The 17,384-nt window shown below is 35.2% G+C and overlaps 2 protein-coding genes across 4 annotated transcripts in view; one reads left to right on the top strand and one right to left on the bottom strand.

Moving 5' to 3' along the window:
- The window catches only part of LOC149802633 (2-oxoglutarate dehydrogenase complex component E1-like), a 120,719-nt gene that overhangs the window by 89,915 nt on the left and 13,420 nt on the right, over nt 1–17,384 (bottom strand). For both annotated transcript variants that reach the window (XM_089951956.1, XM_089951957.1), the window contains exon 3: nt 1,779–1,973. In XM_089951956.1, the coding sequence (XP_089808082.1) occupies nt 1,779–1,973 (195 nt within the window). The remainder of the gene's footprint in view (nt 1–1,778; nt 1,974–17,384) is intronic.
- On the top strand, nt 5,258–11,730 carry LOC149802634 (uncharacterized). 2 transcript variants are annotated; one of them, XM_089951954.1, is made up of 6 exons: nt 5,268–5,967; nt 6,531–6,726; nt 7,264–9,269; nt 9,788–10,014; nt 10,237–10,414; nt 10,879–11,730. In XM_089951954.1, the coding sequence occupies exons 1-6, from the start codon at nt 5,490–5,492 to the stop codon at nt 11,112–11,114; spliced, it is 3,321 nt and encodes a 1,106-aa protein (XP_089808080.1). In that variant the 5' UTR covers nt 5,268–5,489; the 3' UTR covers nt 11,115–11,730. The 2 variants fall into 2 exon arrangements, with proteins under 2 accessions (XP_089808081.1, XP_089808080.1); XM_089951955.1 differs by lacking the exons at nt 10,237–10,414; nt 10,879–11,730 and having other exon boundaries at nt 5,258–5,967; nt 9,823–9,974.

Here is a 17,384-nt window from a genome sequence, read left to right as displayed (position 1 = left end):
TTCTACTTACTTCCAAAAATCAACATGTGTAAGCTAAGGATAGAGAGAAACAAAAATAAATACAAGGTACTAAAACATGATTGTTACTGAAATGAAAGAAAGAATAGGAAATGAGACTATAAATGAAAATTAGATTTAATACATATTCAAACTGATTCTTCATTAAAGCTGTTGTCAAGAAATGTACACTCCTCATGAAAGCACGTTTCATTTTATCCATGTATGCTAAATCCCAAGGAATGACAGCAATGTATAATACTCAAATTATATTGCTTGAGGCACACTCACTAATGATACACCATGTATATACTCCATTGCTTAAGGCACACTCACTAATGATACACTGTGTATATACTCCATTGCTTAAGGCACACTCACTAATGATACACTGTGTATATACTCCATTGCTTAAGGCACACTCACTAATGATAGGCTGTGTATACTCCATTACTTAAGGCACACTCACTAATGATACACTGTGTATATACTATATTTACAGCAGAGTACTGAAGCTCACACTTCACTGATTTTTGAACATGTCACTCATGTCATCTGACACAGACAACTGTTTGTCCAGTAAATAATCCTGAAGTAGCTGAATTAAACAAGTCCAGGATTCTCAATACCACGGATGATTAGATCAGAACTTTTACAAATTTGCAAACTTATCCATTCAGCATCAATCAGCTTTACTGACAATATTTTAAGTAATGTCTAGTGGTTGTAGTTGATTTGTACGCAAGGCAGGCTCAAACAACTGAACAATTTCATTGTTTTTCCATTTAGTTGGCATCTTCGCACTCTGAACACATCAAATGATGACAGTAACTGGGTTCATGTGGAATGATGATATTATCCAAACCAACAGGGTTCCAAGTTAAATTTTACCAATCTTAAGCTAATGTGTCAACAGCATAGTCACCAAAAAGTAATTTACGGTGCAACTTTATGGATGGTGTTTTAAGGAAGAGATCATCATATTTACTCTAATAACTGATTGTTGTTGACTACGTTGACTCCCTTTAATCTTGAAGGCAAATGATTTATCTGGACAGGTGTTTAATTTGTGTTCATGCAGGTGGTAGTATTGTTTTAACTACTGAAGCAACCACTGTTTTTTGTCCTCAATGTTTTGTTCTTTTGTATTCTTTATTTGAGTTATATGTTGTGCTTTTACCACAAAATTAAATACGTACAAAGTTGCAAACTCTGACGCAAAACCATGTATTTAAGTACCCATGAACATCATTTTTCCTTCTTCCTGAGATCCAAACAAATGAAGGATGCAATGGTATTTATGCAGAACTATCAAAACTGCACCATAACATGTTTCAAAATCAAGTAGCATTGCCAGCTTGTAATAACAATGACATTTTGGGAAAAGTCTTGAGATGTAACAGGAATTATAGTATGTCAAACTAAGTATCATATATAGAATCTTTCAGAGCCAACTTTTAAAAAAACTTGCAACAGCAACTGTACTGGTCAGCAGATAAAACATGCACACTTCACCATTGCAATAGATGGGATGAACATTTCTCTGATTTTCTAAAAGGTTTAGGAAACCTTGTTCCTAATATTACAAATTTAAACTGAATAAATAATATACACAACTCTAAAATATCCAGAATTCACTAATTTCCTGATTCTATGACCACGTTATGATAAGTCATGAAAATCGAACAATGCATAGCATAGGTCTATAAATAGATCACCAATCACTAGGATATAAATCGTGTTTGTACTTTTTACAAATATTCATACATAACATACTGTACCTGATAGGAGCGAATGATTGACTGTACAGCAAGATGGTCCTCAATTACTTTGCTTGAGACAGTTCCTGTTTCTACCAGGCCTGATGATAATGGCACTGCTAATGCAGATGTTCCACTCTTCAACCCTGGGGGTGGGGTGTATGCCAATCCTGGTGGAACCCCTGCAGTGGCTTGACGGAAAAAGGTATCCCATGACTAGAAGAAGAAAATATTACATTGGTAAATCTGATGACAACTGCTCAATTACAGTGTACTGCAATTCCCTTGGCAAGTTCTCAATAACATCATCAGACTAAATTGACCCACATACCCATGGTATCTCCCAGTCTCATCTCAGGAGTTTCATTTCTCCCAGCATAATCCATTTCTTCAAAGATTTTTCCTTCTGATATTTCTGTTAAAATGATATCTATAAATTTACTATGCAGAAAAATCCTAAAGACCATACCCTGAACCTAAAGTAACCTAAATTAGAAGCTAAAGACCATACCTTGAAAGTGTTTTCACTAAGTTCTTTCAGCAAAGTTGTAGATAGTATATAAAAAGGATCATTCCATTCATCACTGTCAACAAAAATTCAAACTATACAAAATATACAGCTTTTATTTTCAATAAAGATCTGGAGTCAAGTTTTATGATGGAGGGGCAGATCACATGGAATTTACACAAATCTCAGAACAATCTGTTAATCTCAATGACATAACCTTATAATAAGTATTAGCATCATTGTGTTGTACAAATATGATTCAGGTTTACATAAACAGGCATTGACTTTTAGGTGCAATCCTTTGTAAATAAAAAATCATAAATTTGAATAAATGCACAATATCGTGTCACTCCTAAAAAAGAAACTTTTAAAAAATATTTTCAAAAATAAACAACAAAGTGTAAAGAGGGAATCCAGGAGTTCCACATGTTCTTTAGGTAGACTAGATATGTAAATAATCTCAGGTGATTTCAAGTATGTTCTTCATCGTACATGTGTAAACTGATGAAAAGGTCGGAGTGACACATGCAACTGTATGAAAAACATCCTTAATAAACCCAAGGGCTGGCAACATAAATGATACAGGCAAAAAACTTTAAATCAACAATTTTGTATAAATATTACTTAACCACCACAACTATGGAATTCATTGCAATTCTAAGAATTATTTTTTCTTCTTCAGGATTTTCATACAAAGGGGTTTATTTGCCTAAGCAGAATCTCTTAGCATTAATGTAACATGATGATTTTCAAATTTTAAAGAAGTGGGAGGGGCAGTTTTTATATAAGGACTGTATATATCTAGACCCCCTTGTCATATATTTCAAGAAATGTGTGCTAAATGAATGAAGATAAAATGTAGTTTAACTTCATTACTGGTTAATTGTACTATCATGACAATGGTGTTATGCTGCATACATTTGAACAATAACAGTATACACACAATCACTAAATACTAACAGCTGCATGACTGCCACTGCACAACCATACCATGTACAGCAGCTACAATCAATTTAGTAACCAGATAATCAAGCATCTCCCTGCTTGATTGCAAGTCACTTAGTAGCCAGTATAAATGCTTGATTAAAGAGGCTGATCATGCAGTCAAGAGCTTACATATCAGATTGAATTGTATTAATATTAAATTGATGTTACAGGTTCTGATAAATGCAGAGCAACTAAACAATACACGATTTTTGAGCTCACATGATTCCTGCAGTTGCACATCTAGGAGAAAACACTAATACAGAGTATCATGTTTACTATAATCAAGCATATCCTCATCATTGGTACATTTCCATCAATACATATTTGTCATATGAATAACAATGGGTTGTTTTCACATACGTCACGATTGAGTACGCAAATACCCACAACGCAACGCGTGCACACCTTGCGCCGCCATTGAGTCCCTAACAAACCTTTGTCAACCATAGTCATCATGTATATTCAAGATCATAATATGATTTAACTGTCGATAAGGACATTTACTTCATCAAAACATAACATAGATTATACTTGAAATTAAGTGCCCTATAGATCGAAAATAAAAAAAGCTTGAAGTTACCTTGCTTATATCAAAAGACAGAATAGTGAATTTGAACCATAACTGCTATCAAAGAGAAATGCAGTTATTTTTTTTTACAAACAGACAATATTGACATTTTGAAAAAGTGTTTGGAATCGTATCCTTAGGCTTGTCATCTTGAAAGAGTATTTCCAGACAATGATATTCGGGATACAATATCAGTTACAAATTAAAATTTCATAGCATGTGTTTTATGCCAGAACTTTTATGTACAAATACTTTTTGGGACAACAGTTGTTTGTGCCAAAAACAGTTGCCAAAGCAATTTAATTAGTATGGTCAAATATTGTGTTTGTTGTGGAGATGATGGACGTGGGATGATATTGAATAAAACCAATAACCATTCTAAGACGTCTCATCTTAAGTGTATTCAAACGAAACACGTGCCTAACGTAACATGGCTTAGTGTCGAAAGTCAAAACGAAGTATTCCTGAAATGCTATTAGAAATATGAAACTATATACTAACAAATTAGCTATGTAACTTGAATGATAACCAAATGATTGATTTCAGAACATGAAAATAAAAGTCATTAAATGTTTCTAATTGTTTCTGTATCCATTTGTTTACGTGTTTGTTTATCAATCGATCTATTTGTTTATGAAGGAACAAAGATTGTTGAAATTTAAATGTTTTACTTGAAGAAAACAAGTAGAAAAGTCACGCATGCGGTTTCATGTGGTTGACATGCACAACAGAATGTGAGGTATTACTATATTCTTACGCACAAAATGAGACGTGCCGTCATAATTATGCGAAAAGAGCAATGTTATTAGGTGCCAATTTGTGGGGCTAGGAACTCAAAATGGCGGATATGGAAGTACACACGTTTTGTGACAACGTGTGATAACGGATAGTCTACAGACAATGGTCATCAGAAAATAACAATGGAATTTTCTTAGAACCATCTTGACAACTGGCCAGATTTGTGTCTTGTGTACTTTGCAAATCATGACTCATTTGTAATATTAACATCTTACATATTCATATGACACTATAATGCATTTAATAATGAGATATTGAAATACATGAGTCGGACAAAAATGATATTGCCACATTGGTGATATCACTTTTGGAACTACATGTACTGTAAATTCTTTTTTCCATTTAGGAAGTATATCAGCCCTTTTGCATGTTAATCAGAAACTGTATTTCCATGTTCAGACTCATTTCATTTGTTCTTCTCTCTCTCCTTCCTTCTGAGCCTTCCATTACATTTAAAGTTGGAGGGCAAGTTGGCAAAGTGTGTGTGTGTGGGGGGAACAACCCCAAATGGGGATAGTTTTTCTTCATTTTTTCTTTTTAGTAACCAGGTGTACGGTAAAAGTAGCCACGTAAATCACCTGACTCCTGGCTGATATGGAAAGCCCTGCTCCTTAGTACTCCCCAGGCCAAAATTAAAATTAAGTTTGTTTCCCCTTACCCGACCGACCCTCTTAAAATCCGCCGACTGAAAAAAAATTTTTGAAAAATTTGCGATAGTATTTTTTTTTTTTTTTTCCGTTTTGTTCAAAAGTTCGTTTTTTCGTTTCGTTTCGTTGTGCGATCCGTATTTTCATGCAGTCAACAAAATCGATGTCACTAGCGCGCGAAAAACGTTTGTTGCAAGGTGTTTAAATTAGATAGGAAAAGCATCATGACCGGCATGGCCGGCAAAAGAAAATACGAAGAAGATTTCATTATATGTGTAAGCGTAATCGCGAAATGCGGGAAATCAAACAAAAAAATTTGTAACAACAGAATACTAGAATACTCAACGGAGTGTACATGGGATGATGTATATCACGACATTACCAATGATACAGACTTTCGCCCTCATAAAGCAGATGTACTGAACGTCAGTTTATCAGACAAACTGGATGGAACGATGACTTTTCATCCAGACCTTCACGAAGGTCTGCATGTGGTGAAAGAGTTTAATCAGCGACTGAAATATGTTACATTTACGGTGACCCGTGATGAAAGTGTTGGGTTGGATGATGTTTCCTCAGCTACTACTAGTACAGAAAATCAACAAGCACCACCTACACGGACTGCCTTTTCTGTTTTAATGTCTACTTCCGTGGCAACAAAGCTACCACAACTTAAGGACACAAATGCTGAGCGTTTCACTGGTATAAACAATTTTTTTTATATGAAATAATGTTATTTTCAAACATCTGTCTGACAGTTATTAGAAATGAATTCATGCACCCTCTGACAACTGCAATCTTTCTAGAATTTTTACTGCCTTCCTAATAATATATTTAAAGTCTGTTTGTCAAGTACAAATGTTTAAGCTTTGACCGACAATAAACACAGAGCATACACAATATAGCAAAAACTATACATATATAACATACAAAACAAAAGCAGACAATAAAAACATTAAAGACATACATAAACATGATTAAAACATTATTTTGATACCTGCAGTGCATAATGAATATGGCAGTGTTAAAGTCTATTAATTATGAAATCCGTTTGTTGATATTAGATTCAAGGTTTTGAATTTTATCTGCCATGGGGCACGATTGCAAGACAGCCAACAGTAACTGGTGTCACATTGAAGACTGCTGTCTGTTTTTTGTGTGCCATGTACACTTATTCCACATCTCATATCTCATTTAATATTATCTATCAGTAAAGCTGGCCATTCCATCTCAGTGAAAGTTTTTTTTTTATTCCATTTTTTCAGCTAAAGATGAGTTGTTTAACGGCATAGTCAAAGATATGATAGAATGTGGAGACAAATTTCCTGGAAGCATGTCCCACCAGAGTATATCTGAACAAGTCCTGGTGCTAGTAAATGCTTTGTGGTACATAAGTGGCAACATGTCCACAATAGAAGAGAGAGCGGCCCACCTGACAAGAATCAAGCACATCCCGGAGAGGTGTTTATCTTTGATAATATTAAATTGAAGTAAAAGATTAATCTTTATTCAATGTATATTTATTACAAACATTCCTGCAACACATAATTCTAGAGAAATTTAATATAGTAAGTGTCTTAATGTCCATAGTTTTTTTTTTTTTTGATTTTCAATGATAAAACTGAGCAAGCAATACTATCTCACGTTAAAGGAAAATATGACATAGACTTTTTAATATTTGGTAAGCTGATTAAAATAAAGGTTCAATGTCATAAGATTTAAAAAATTGGTTGAACACTTGACTTTTTTATTTCTTTTGTGTTGCTACCCAACCCTAATATTGCGATGGAAGAGGGTGGTTTTATAGCACCATAAAATCTGGTTCAACCTTCCACGGTTTCATTTAAGCCTGTACAAAGTCAGGACCATTGCGGTTGTCAATTTCTCCATTATGTACATGTAGTAACCTCCATTTTGCTTACTTTACTTTTCCGTGACATTTGTCAGAGATTGATTATCCTTGTTCAGTAATTTTGTTGTAACTTACCTTTTTTACAGGTTTTTAAAGTTTGATGGTGCTAATGATTATAAAAGAAAGAAGCAAAAACGTCCACAGCTTACTGCAAAAGATCTGAAGTTACAAGTCCAGTGTTTATTCAGGCTAATCTCAAGACCTTTTACACAGCATTGGACCATAAGAGGTGACATTGAAACCTTAACTGGATGTTTACAGTCTTATGCAGATTATTTAGAAAAAGCAAATGAAAAACAGATATCACGACAATTACAAATGAATCCAGTTCGTCAGATTGATTCCAATCTCTCCATTGCACATCGTCCTAGACAAGATGAAATCCTACCATGTTACAGTCGATTGGATGGTCAGGTATCTCAGATGGCAATGTTTCAACCTCTCTTCTTTGATGAAGATTTGCATTTAAATGAACCATTTAAAGGGCCAGAACAACGATTTAGATATTTTGAGAAACTTTGTCTGACCATACCAGTACATATGTTAAGGTACGACCCTGGTGGAGGGATTGGGGCGATTTCTTTTATCTGGAGAATTCCTGAAGATGGGATGTCTTCTTCGGAAATGTTTATGAGAGACAACCAAGTTTTGCACAGCTTACGCAGTAAACTGCCTGAATATCACACAAGACAAATGAGACAGGATTTCTTCAATGCTTACGGAAATATTGCTGGAACCATTATACCTCCACACATTTTGCGGTCTATCTACACAACCTTTACAAATGATGCTTCAGCAGATCAAAATAAGGAAATAGATAACCGAGTACGTCTTTCTGTTTTGGGGATTGATCCTGATCTTGTGGTAGATTTACGTCACTTAAATAAGGGTAGACCTAATGACACTTTCGATGTATTTTTTCAGACCCTTGAAAAGGAGATTCAGGACATGGTTGCTGCAGATGAGAGGAGACACAATACAGAGCATATTTCACGTTTTTTGTCTGTTAGGGATATGATAGAGCAGGTGAAAAGTAAAGTACCAGAAGGAACCAATATTCCCAGTGAGTCATCAGTCCTACTAGCATTTGTTCCAAAAAATGCACATCAAAATGTAGCCAAGTTATACAAAGGTAGAGTACCTATTAGATTGAAAGTACAGACCAGGCAACTTCGTGCACAACACCAAGATGATCACTACTGTTCAGCTCTTTTTAAATATTGTAGAGCATATGCAACACAATTTAGAGACATTAGTAATTTTGTGTATATGGACGACAAGTCTAAGCTGGACTTTGGAGAACCTGATCTCTTCACCTCAACAGGGGTAAGAGGGAAGAAATCCATAGTTCCGATGAATTCAGTACTTTCCTGTCTTGATCATGATGTGCAGAGCAAAGGCTCACTTACTCCTTCTGTCGTACTTGATGTAGATATTCCAGGTGATGCAACAGAAACATTCTACAGGGGACAAGTCTCGGTTACATTCAAAGATAGTATCTTCCAGGCAAGCACCCCCTTCCGTCACATAGTAGAGCTTGAAACTATTCTGAAAGCTAAAAATGAGAACAAACCAGCTTTATTTATGTACACAGATGGTGGTCCTGACCATCGGGTCACATATGGAGCAGTAAAGTTGTCATTGATTGTTTTATTCAGAAGACTCCGGTTAGAATTCTTAGTTGCCTGCAGAACTGCACCAGGTCACTCTTGGACTAATCCGGCTGAGCGGATTATGTCACTTCTCAACATTGCCTTCCAAAACACTGCACTTGCACGAGAGCTTGCCTCATCTGATGTAGAAACAATTCTGAAAACATGCGGAAGTATGAATGAAATCAGAACAAAAGCTGGAAAAAACAATCAAATTAAAACAGAATGGCTACAGTCAGTTCAACCTATGATCAAAACCCTGTCCTCAAGAACAGAGAGAGTCCAACTTAAGGAAAAGTCTTTCAAAGTATTTAAAGCAGCAGAGGATGCTGATGTTGAAATGGCTGAAGCTGAAGTGACCCTTATAGACCCTGCCATCAAAGTTGGAAAGTATCAGCAGCAGCAACTTAGCCATGCAACACAGCTGAAAAAATTTATTGGTAAGTACAGAGATCTACAGAACATTTTTATTGCTTGCGACACTCAGAACGTGCCAGGGTTTAAGTTGCAATATCTTGTCAGTCTGTCCGTAATTTCAAGGGTGAGTGTCAGAGCATTTTATAATTCCAAACTGAAAGTGGACATGCAGCTCTCCCGATTTGTTAGACTTCTACATTATAAAAACTCAACATTGACAGATAAATCATGATTTATTTACAGATATACACAAATTTTAAAAATAGAATAACATTGCATACAAATTGTCTTTGTAAGTCGACAGGAATTATTTTGAAATATTAATTTAATGGCCCAGGGCACTACTCTTAAACATTATGCCAGGAACCCGTTCATTGTGCATTTTCTCATTTTTTCTTCATATGAAACATAACTCAAACATAATTTAGTCCTTAGTTTAAACTTATTGGCTCATTTTCAAAAGTGATGTGTTATATGTCCCTGCATGTCAGCCCTTTCTATTAAATAAAAGATTTTCATGTCTCTTGGTATTTTATTACAGCTGATCACTGCCGTGAACGCCATTACTCCTTTCAGATCAGAAGATGTCATGATGAGGGTTGCTGTCCTACTCCAGAGAGGGAATGGGCGTGGTTACCAGACCCCATATTAGACATAACTGGACAGCATTACAAGCCATTTGATGAACTGCTTGGTAAAGAAACTACAGATAAGGACAGGCCGTCTAGTTTAAAGCAAACTGTAGCTGCTGTGGCACAAGAACAACAGGTAAGGATGTTCATAAATCTTATTAAAATATAGAAGTTTTATAAAGTATTGATTTAACAGTTATAAATTGTGCAATAATAACAACACATGTATATAAAAAAGTTATTTAAGAAACTGCAACTTTAATAGAACCCCTTGTAACATAATAAGTTACAAAATAGAGGGCATGTCACTACACAACACTTAAAACACAAGTGATGATATTTATGTTTCTTTTTACAGGGTTGTAAAAACAGTATTCTTGTGGGACAGAATGTTAGACAAACTGTTAACTGCTGTGAGTGTCTAAAACCACGATGCATATACGCTAAGACGAAACTAACAGCAAGAGACCAGAGAGCTTTGACACATACTTTGGAGAAATACGACTATACTTGTGGTTCTGTTATCACACCTGATGGTAAGTTCTAATGATTTAATATTTTATACTTTTATCCAAGTCCTTAATACTTTATTCAAAAATATACCTATACACTCTTCACATACTGAATGCGGTTTGACTCTTACCTTGATTTAGAATCATGTCTGACACTGTCAGAGAGCCCAGATAGTTTTTAATGCTCTTTCATGTCAGATATTGCTTTTTTTAACTGTGATTTTCTCTTAGTACTAGCCATTGCACTAAAATTTTAATGTGAATATTATTTTACAAGTATTCCTGTTTCCTGGTCCATGCTCCCAATTTTTAGTGAAGTCCAAGTTGCTCATTTATCTTTTTATACTAGTTTCTCTGTGTTTATAAAGATAATTATTTACAGATTTAGTTTCAGGTTCTATATGCTATTTGTTGTGTATCATGTCTAGTCACCTTCGGACATTAAAGTTCAATTTTGGATAATTGGTGTTCTATTTAATATATTTTAGGAGACATCCTACAGGGAAAAGTGTTTGTAAGACTACAATTGTCTTGTGCTGTACACATTGAATTCCCATACTATGCCAGCAACATTGGCAGACCAGATATTTGTGCTCATTGTGGAGCCATAGGAGCAGAAAAATCCCAGGAAATGACTGGAAGATTCCGTACTGTTCTACCAGTGTGCCAGCAATGTTTAGCATCTGGAAAGGACATTCCAAAACGAAACCCAGTTAAAAACTAACCAGCAGCTCTTAGTGACATTTAAAATGATGTTTTGCATTGTTTGTTTCTTTTTTGTTAGTTAGATTTCTACATGTATTTAGTGTTCTGACATTACTTTATTGACATGTTTCTGCATATTTGAGACACTATTCAATGTCTAACTTTATATTTGTGCATTTTGACAGGTCTTGCAAATATGTTAAGTCTCATTATATATTGAACCCAATGATACTAGTCAGAAAGAATACTCAAGACTTTTAAAATACTTTTATTAATTATTTTAAAACATTTTTATACATTTGACCTAGTCAGAAAAAATACTAAGGGTTATTCCAGCAAATATCTACCTTAACCCAACACTCCTCAAAAACTCGGGAAAAAACACTTCTTGCACCTTTACATGTGTATCTTTATATTTCATTGAAATTACTCTCATTTAATATATGTTTCAAAATTTGAGTAAATCTGTTAAATTGGTACCCTGGCCAATGCCTGCAGGGAGTATTTTTATTGGAATAGCCCTTATCAAAAACTAATCTAGTCTATAAAACATTTTAAACTTGTTCACAAGTTACTGTATTTCAGTTCATGAGTTACTGTATTTCAGTATTATTATTAAAGTTGAATTTATCGTTTTTCTGTTTCCTATGTGTCAGTTTATAGTGTCATGAATTTCATGAGAAAAAAAAATTATTAGCCTACCTACCTACCCAACTTCAAATTGTTGGGTAGGGTAAGGGGAAACAAAGATATTTTTAATTGCGGCCCCATTAGGATGAATAGATCTTAAAAGTCTGTTGACCCTCTAGTATACATTTATCATGCAATCAACGGGAAGGTGCCATCAAAAATTTCTAGAAATGAACCCCATACAACAAAGTATTAACTGTTTTATGATTAATTTTTCAGATGACTTAAGCAAGTTGTCAGTAACTGAACTTGCATAAACTGTTGCTATTCAATATTCTGTCACCTATCCCAAATCGCCCCTGAGTGGCCGAGCGGTCTAAAGCGCTATCCGTTATGGATCACTGCCATCTCACCTCTGTCTGCGTGGGTTTGAGTCTCAAATTCGGCCAATGTGGGTATATCAGAAAGCTTGCCAGTAGCTTCTCGTAGGTCGGTGGTTCTTTCCCAGGTTTTCCTGGGTTCTTCCTCCACCATTAATACTGGCCACCATGCATAGCCTATCATGTACTCAAAAATAACATTAAACCCCACAACAACAACAACATTCCAAATCGCATACCTGTTATCAAACAGTACACATCTTTCAGAAAAACTCCTGATTACATATTGTAAGAAAATTGTTTAAGCAACAATTTTAAAAATCATCACAATCATAAATATGTCTGAAAATTATGAGAAATTAGGCACTGATTAACATCAATTACAAACTGAAATTGTGACAATCAAAATTTGGTTAAAACATCAGTTACCATAATAAAATTCACATTAGAACAGAGAAATAAACACAGTAACCAAAATCATAAGTAAACTCGCAATCATTAAAATCTATTGTTTAATGATGTTACACTCTGAAGCCTATTGTAGTATTCTGTCATGTTTCTACAGTGCCATACCCAAGAAATTGCACTGTATCAATTCATGCAAGAAATGTGTTGATGAAAAGACAAATCTCTTGATTTTTTGTTGGAGAACAGAGGTCTCGCTAAGATTTCAAAACAAGGAATCCAGGACTCCCATTTTGGTAAAAATAGTCCTACCATCAAAAGTTGCAGTCTCTTCTTTCCTACAGAATCAACACAGATGTGAGTGCATCTATTTTTAGATAGAGAGGTCTTCATAATGTAATCACTCACTATAATATAGCTTCATTAAAACAGTCCATTGACAGGATCGCAAATTTATGGTTTATTTGCTTGTATACGTACTTGCAGTAATTTTAGGCAAATAAATAGTATCTGATTTGCTGTTTTTTTCCCGTATTTTTGCAAATACATGTCAAGTCAGAAAACAGCTTAGACCTTAAAGCACATCTCACGAATTCCACAACATAGCATTGTTCCATACGTTTCTGGCCTACATAATTTGCATTTTAAAGTTAAATCTTTAATAAAATAATACCTAGGCTTTGGTTTCAATGATAAGTATATTCTTTCTGAATATATTTGCCAGATGATTTAAGAAAACAGACAATCTAATAAACCGGTACATCCCAGACTTAGTGAAGTCTGCCATTATTTCCCATTAGGCCTACTGGTTCACTTACAGTAACTAATTTTATGATGAAATAGTGTACAAGAGGCAGTTAATATATATCCAGATCACCGATTCTGATCTTAAAACACAAGTTTATGTTTTATCATCAAAGGATATCATGCAGGAAATTGATAGTTGCTGCCTTACTCGGAAAAGGGTTAATGGTCAATCAGCTATCAAAACATACTGCTTGTGAATGGGCAAGAGTTTGTTTGTCAACGTAATTGATATAAAAACTAGGCCTAGCTACTGATGCCTTGATGAATACATTTTGCTACAGCACTAGAACTAACCAGGCTAAGCAGAGGGGCATTTAAAAAAAATATGGTATGGTCAGTCAATGTACCTCTTAAATAATCACAGGGCGAAGTCATTTTCGCTTTCTTAAAAGAAGGCGAAGTTTACATTTTTAGGCGACTTGTCACCCACTTGTAAATGGCATTTTGTCTAAGTCTCAACATGTCTAAATCTCAACATGTTTTGATTCTGAGGTCACGTGCACTGCTTATTCTGCTAGATTTGAAAACTAACACAATAATGAAAACTAAAGTTATTTGATGTACTTTTTTAAATGACCACATGTACATCTCTGGGTCTTTCTGCTTCTGAATTCAATCACTGTAAATATCAACTGTACATTTTCCTACCCGGCCACCAGTCAAAGCCTTTGAACTTGCCACCCAGCTATTGCATCATGTTCTTTTTATATGTACTCTTTCAAAAATTGGCACCCAAATACGCGTAATTAAGCGTTTCCGAGATCTCTGGAGAACTTTAATTAAATCTGACAAAATACACAAGGCAGCTGTAAGTCCCATTTTTTAAAGAAGTCTTTGGTATGACTCGGTCACGGTTCGAACCCATGACCTCCCCCAGCTGAGGCCGACACTCTGATCACTAGGCCACCAGAGTATTCGCTAAGTTAGTCTACTTTTGGACTAGTTCAGATAAATTTCTCAAGCACATTGGATCAGCCATTTTGATGAGCCATGTACAATTTTCACAACTACAACATGTATCAAGAAATTTAAGCCACAGTACATGAAAGTAGCATTGAGGTATACCAACACTCTCTCTACTGCATTGTACATATTGCAAATGCTAAAATATCTAACTTACACCTGTCACTGTCAGAAGTGTTGAATTATCTGTACAGCCTGACCTCAGATGGATTGTAACATTCCAATATGCATTTGAATAATTTATGCAGGTGAATCTATTAACAATGAAATTTAAACAAGGAATTAAAAATAATGGCAAACATTATAATTTTAAAAGTAAAGAGACCAAAGTTGCCAGTGTAATACTCCTGATGTATGCAATGTCCATGTTTCAATGAAAGAATATATTTGACCAGTATAAACTATGCTACACGTATTGAAATAAGATCTGACAAGATACTAATTGATCAGCATGAGACCACACACTCAAATAAGAACACTCACTAATTAGCACCATAGAAATCAAAAATACACTATGTGGATTACTTAGCCACTTGACACATTTAAGAGGCATGATTAACCTCTTGATGATCATGACTTGGTCTGATATCACAGCCTTTAACACATTAACCCCATGAGCTTTTTGTCATTTTCGCCTGAAAATCGAGTAGGAAACACATTTTGAAAGCTATTTCTGAATAGACTAGAAAACACCAAATCCATGGTGATCTTTCAATAACATACTGCCTAGTTGTGTTAGAAACATCGTTTTTCATTGGCTATTTGACTTGTGCATGAGCAGAAGGGTAAAAGTTCTTTCTTTTTTTTTTTTGCTAAACGGAGCCATTATTTTTGCATGGAGACCACTATTTATTCCAAATGTCCATCTTATCCTACTTTTTGCAGCTACATCTGTCTACCTTTCTATAATACCGCCCACTTTAGTGTATCATGCATGACCATGACGCTACAGAGTTTGGCAGTAGGCTACTACCTCCTGCACAGTTAAGTCGTCGCTAGGGGTTAATGTGTTAACTCATCCAGCCCCAATCCCGCCTGAAGGCGTGATGAGACTGTACCCTACTTCCGAGCCCTGCTGCATCAAGGTCATTTAAGATAGTATGGTATGACAAAAAAGCAGACAGATATAGCTCTACAATGATACCAAATAATCTGGACGTTCTAGTTGCACTACAAAATACAGAGAGAAAAACCTCATGTTTTGGACCCGTTTTTTTTCCACCCAAAATATGCTCGTGGTTGCAATCAAATCTTGTGTCTGGATTTTAGACCTTTTGGCCTCAGATCTAAGGCAGACCAGTCTGAATTGCACACTGCACACAGACAGGTGAACCTTTGGGCATTCAGAATAAAGAGTGGTCTCCATACGAAAATGATGGGTCCATTAAACACAAAAAAAGAAAAAAAAAAGAACTCCAACTTTAACCCTTCTGCTCATGCGCAAGCAAAATAACCAATGGAAAATGATGTTTCTAATACAACTAGGAATTAGGCTAATGGAAAATCTGTTGAAAGTGTATGTATTAGGATGTATTCAGAAATAGCCCCAAAAAGGTCTTTCCTACTAGCATTTCATGTGAAAACGACAAAAACCTCCAGGGCCGAATGAGTTAAATATTGCAATGTTTACTGAATACCTCAATGAATTTTAAATAATCTGCAATTAGTGCCACACCAGAAATAAAACTGAATTCATTAAATTCTTACCTAATTCTTTAAACTGGATTAATCCAACAGTAGTAAAACATTGCAAATCTTCCCAAATCCAAGAAAAAATTTGGAATCCTATGCCATTCACATCTTCCCTAAAATAGCAATCTTACATGTAACTTACTAGATGCATCCATGTATCGGACTGCAAAAATTTCAACTTAAAACTAACATTAATTCTTCACATTTATGATAAGCTATCAACGTGATGAAAGTAGTGGTTGTCTCACTATCTGCCTAACATAAGAAAAAGATTTATTTAACCCCTGTAGAGTCGTAATCCATGGGTTGTAGGTCTGATGCTTGCCCTGGCCAACCCAAGTCGGCTCCTTCAGTTTGTCCTTGGCAAATGCACTTACTGCAGTTCCCATTCCTCAGCATGATACAGCCAACAATGTTAAAAGTGCCATTTAAATGAACAACACAATGCATTCCCTAGGGGTGTTAAGATCGAGTAGTTTTTTTTATATATAAAAAAATCCTTGGTGTCAGAACTAGAGGTCAAGTGAGAATTACTGGGGTCAAGAATGTACAGAAAAATCCTCATGTCACCCCTAATTGCTTCAGCTGATCATAGAAAATCACTACTTGCATTACATAATCTCTGTCTGAAATTTGCAAATCAACAAATATGTACAATAATCAAACAAATTCATTGCCCAGTCATAGTTTATTTTTTGCTTTGGTTTTTAGCTGCGCTTGTAACAGTTGTTTTCATCATTACTGAAGCAGCTATAAACCAAAATATTACATACAACATACATAACCAAACACAAAAATTCAAATACAATTTTTAAAACCAAATGACAGCTAGTTTACTGCCCATGTCATTAAATTTGCACTTTCATCAGTTTTATTTGACTTCTTAGAATACATTTATTCAAAAGTCATAGTTTAATGGTCTAGTAAGCTACACTTTTAACCATCTTTCTCTTCTTGCAGCAAGTTATAAACCAACAAATTACATATAAATCATAATAAAAACTACAATTACGCCCTTTGTAATCCAAATAACACATTTTTTCTCTGCAAGCTCCCAGAATTCTTTCTTTTGAAAAAATGCCTTGGGCAGTAATGTGTTCTACAGATACCTCATGGTGAATGAGGGCAGATTTTTTCAAATAATTCTTAGACCTCGTTGCAGAAGGATTATTCACTTTTGCAGTCTTTGCAATTGTGCAAACATAACTCAGATGGTAATCCCAATGGATATGCCATACTCCAAGAGAATTCTTTCCTCCATTTTTCTTTAAAGTTACACTCCATGTTTACTTTGCCGTGTTCTGCCTCTTTTGCCTTCTTGGCTTGTGATTCTGAACGCATGTCGTTTTCATCTGGAGATCATTTTCTAATCAGAAAAGTATCAAGGTTTGTTTTTCAGGATAACGTGTTGC

The sequence above is a fragment of the Sinohyriopsis cumingii genome, chromosome 3 (genome assembly GCF_028554795.1).
Source record: "Sinohyriopsis cumingii isolate HCF-2022 chromosome 3, ASM2855479v2, whole genome shotgun sequence".
NCBI classification, from domain to species: Eukaryota; Metazoa; Mollusca; class Bivalvia; order Unionida; family Unionidae; genus Sinohyriopsis; species Sinohyriopsis cumingii.
The sequence above is the reverse complement of the archived record's forward strand: the minus strand, read 5'-3'. Positions and strand labels throughout refer to the sequence as shown.